The 1,453-nt window shown below is 60.8% G+C and overlaps 1 protein-coding gene and 1 long non-coding RNA gene across 2 annotated transcripts in view; one reads left to right on the forward strand and one right to left on the reverse strand.

Annotated features, from left to right (window-relative positions):
* The window catches only part of TPD52 (tumor protein D52), a 52,514-nt gene extending 51,333 nt beyond the window's left edge, over nucleotides 1–1,181 (reverse strand). Inside the window, exon 1 of the mRNA XM_019549598.1 lies at nucleotides 1,062–1,181. Coding sequence (XP_019405143.1) covers nucleotides 1,062–1,095 — 34 coding nt within the window. The 5' untranslated portion in view covers nucleotides 1,096–1,181. The remainder of the gene's footprint in view (nucleotides 1–1,061) is intronic.
* The window catches only part of LOC109319825, a 61,194-nt gene that overhangs the window by 56,274 nt on the left and 3,467 nt on the right, over nucleotides 1–1,453 (forward strand). The window lies entirely within an intron of this gene.

Here is a 1,453-nt window from a genome sequence, read left to right on the forward strand (position 1 = left end):
AGGTGTTCACCTCTTCTGCTTTTTCCTCCCCTATTTGGAAAAATTCACCCTTACTGCTCAAGAGACTGATAGCATTCCTATTCGAGGTCAAGGGACAGGACCTCTGACACCCTGACATTCACCTCTTAGCAGCCATATTTGGCAGCCAGGTTTGGCTTCACTACAGCATTGCCCCAATCTTTTACTAATACCTAGCCTTACACTAGAAATTCATGGCTTTACCCAGTACATTTAGCTTTCTTGCCAACGGTCTTCCAGCATATCTTTTCACTTTTTCCAATTACAGCAAACAGGAAGAGAAGAAAAAAAAAAGCTCTCCTGTGCTACAGGAGAACTGGAGGCTTCATTTTACCAAATCAATCTGTTCAACTCCATGCTCCACCATTAGCAGCCTTTTAAGAGCGACAAGCCAGATTCAGGGGGCAAACCTCTGATTTGCTGCGTTTCAAGAGTTATTTTCAGGATGCTGAACCCCCCCAGTAAGAGGTGCAGGAGGAAGGAAGGCACTCAAGAAACTCTCAGCCTGTGCATGGAGCCATCCCAGCGAGACTATGCAGTTATTAAATATGAATGCATGAGCTATCTTAGCAGGTTTCAAACCCAGCATCCCCAGGGCCGATTTGGAGCCAAGCCTCCCCACCACGGGCAAATTTAGAAGGAAGCAACTCACAGCAAGGGCTGACATCTATTTTCACAAGGGGGGGGGGGAACCCTTGTGCAGTGGAGGCCTCCCAAGCAGCTTCTGCAGGGAAGCTGCTGCTGCTGCTGCGGCCAGTGCGCACAGCCCTTGCCAAGGGGCCAGGACCGGGCAGGACCCAGGAGGACCGAAGGACCCCGGGCAAGGAGCGCCAAGGGGGCGGCCCGGGGACGCCCAGGCCTGGCGGGCAGAGGTGGCAGGTGCCGGCCGGGGCAGGCCTGCGGCCACACAGGCCGCCAGGCCGAGGGGACGGGAGGGGAGCTCCCTCAGCCCGCCCCGCCCCGGGTGCAGCTCCCTCCCAGGGGCGGCCCCGCGGCCAAGGGAGGCGCTGCGGGACCCCCGCAAGGGCTCCGGGGCAGCTCACCTTGCTCCGGACCGGACTCCCCGCTCGCAGCCATCTGCCCCCTCGCCCGACGCCGCACGTCCGGCCCCGGCAGCGTCTGGCTTGGCCGCGCCGGCGCCGCCCAAACCTCCTCCGGGGCGGCTCCTCGCGTCACTCCGCCCGCGGCCACCTGACCGCGTCCGCCCCGCCCGGCAGGTGGGGCCGCCCCCGGGGTGCTGTGAGGGGAAACGAGCAGCCTGGCAGCGCTTAGGGGGTCTCGGAGGGGCGTGCGGCGAGAGCTAGTCCGGCCCCCGCGGGGGGAAGGCGTGTTGTGCACAGGAGGGCCCCGGGCTCCTCCTGCGGGAGCTGCTTCGGGATGCAAAGAGAAATAAATACATAAAAGATCCCTCACGAGCAGGGATCCTGGTTTTCTC

This window comes from Crocodylus porosus, unplaced genomic scaffold (genome assembly GCF_001723895.1).
Source record: "Crocodylus porosus isolate Cpor-Errol unplaced genomic scaffold, CroPor_comp1, whole genome shotgun sequence".
NCBI lineage: Eukaryota > Metazoa > Chordata > Crocodylia > Crocodylidae > Crocodylus > Crocodylus porosus.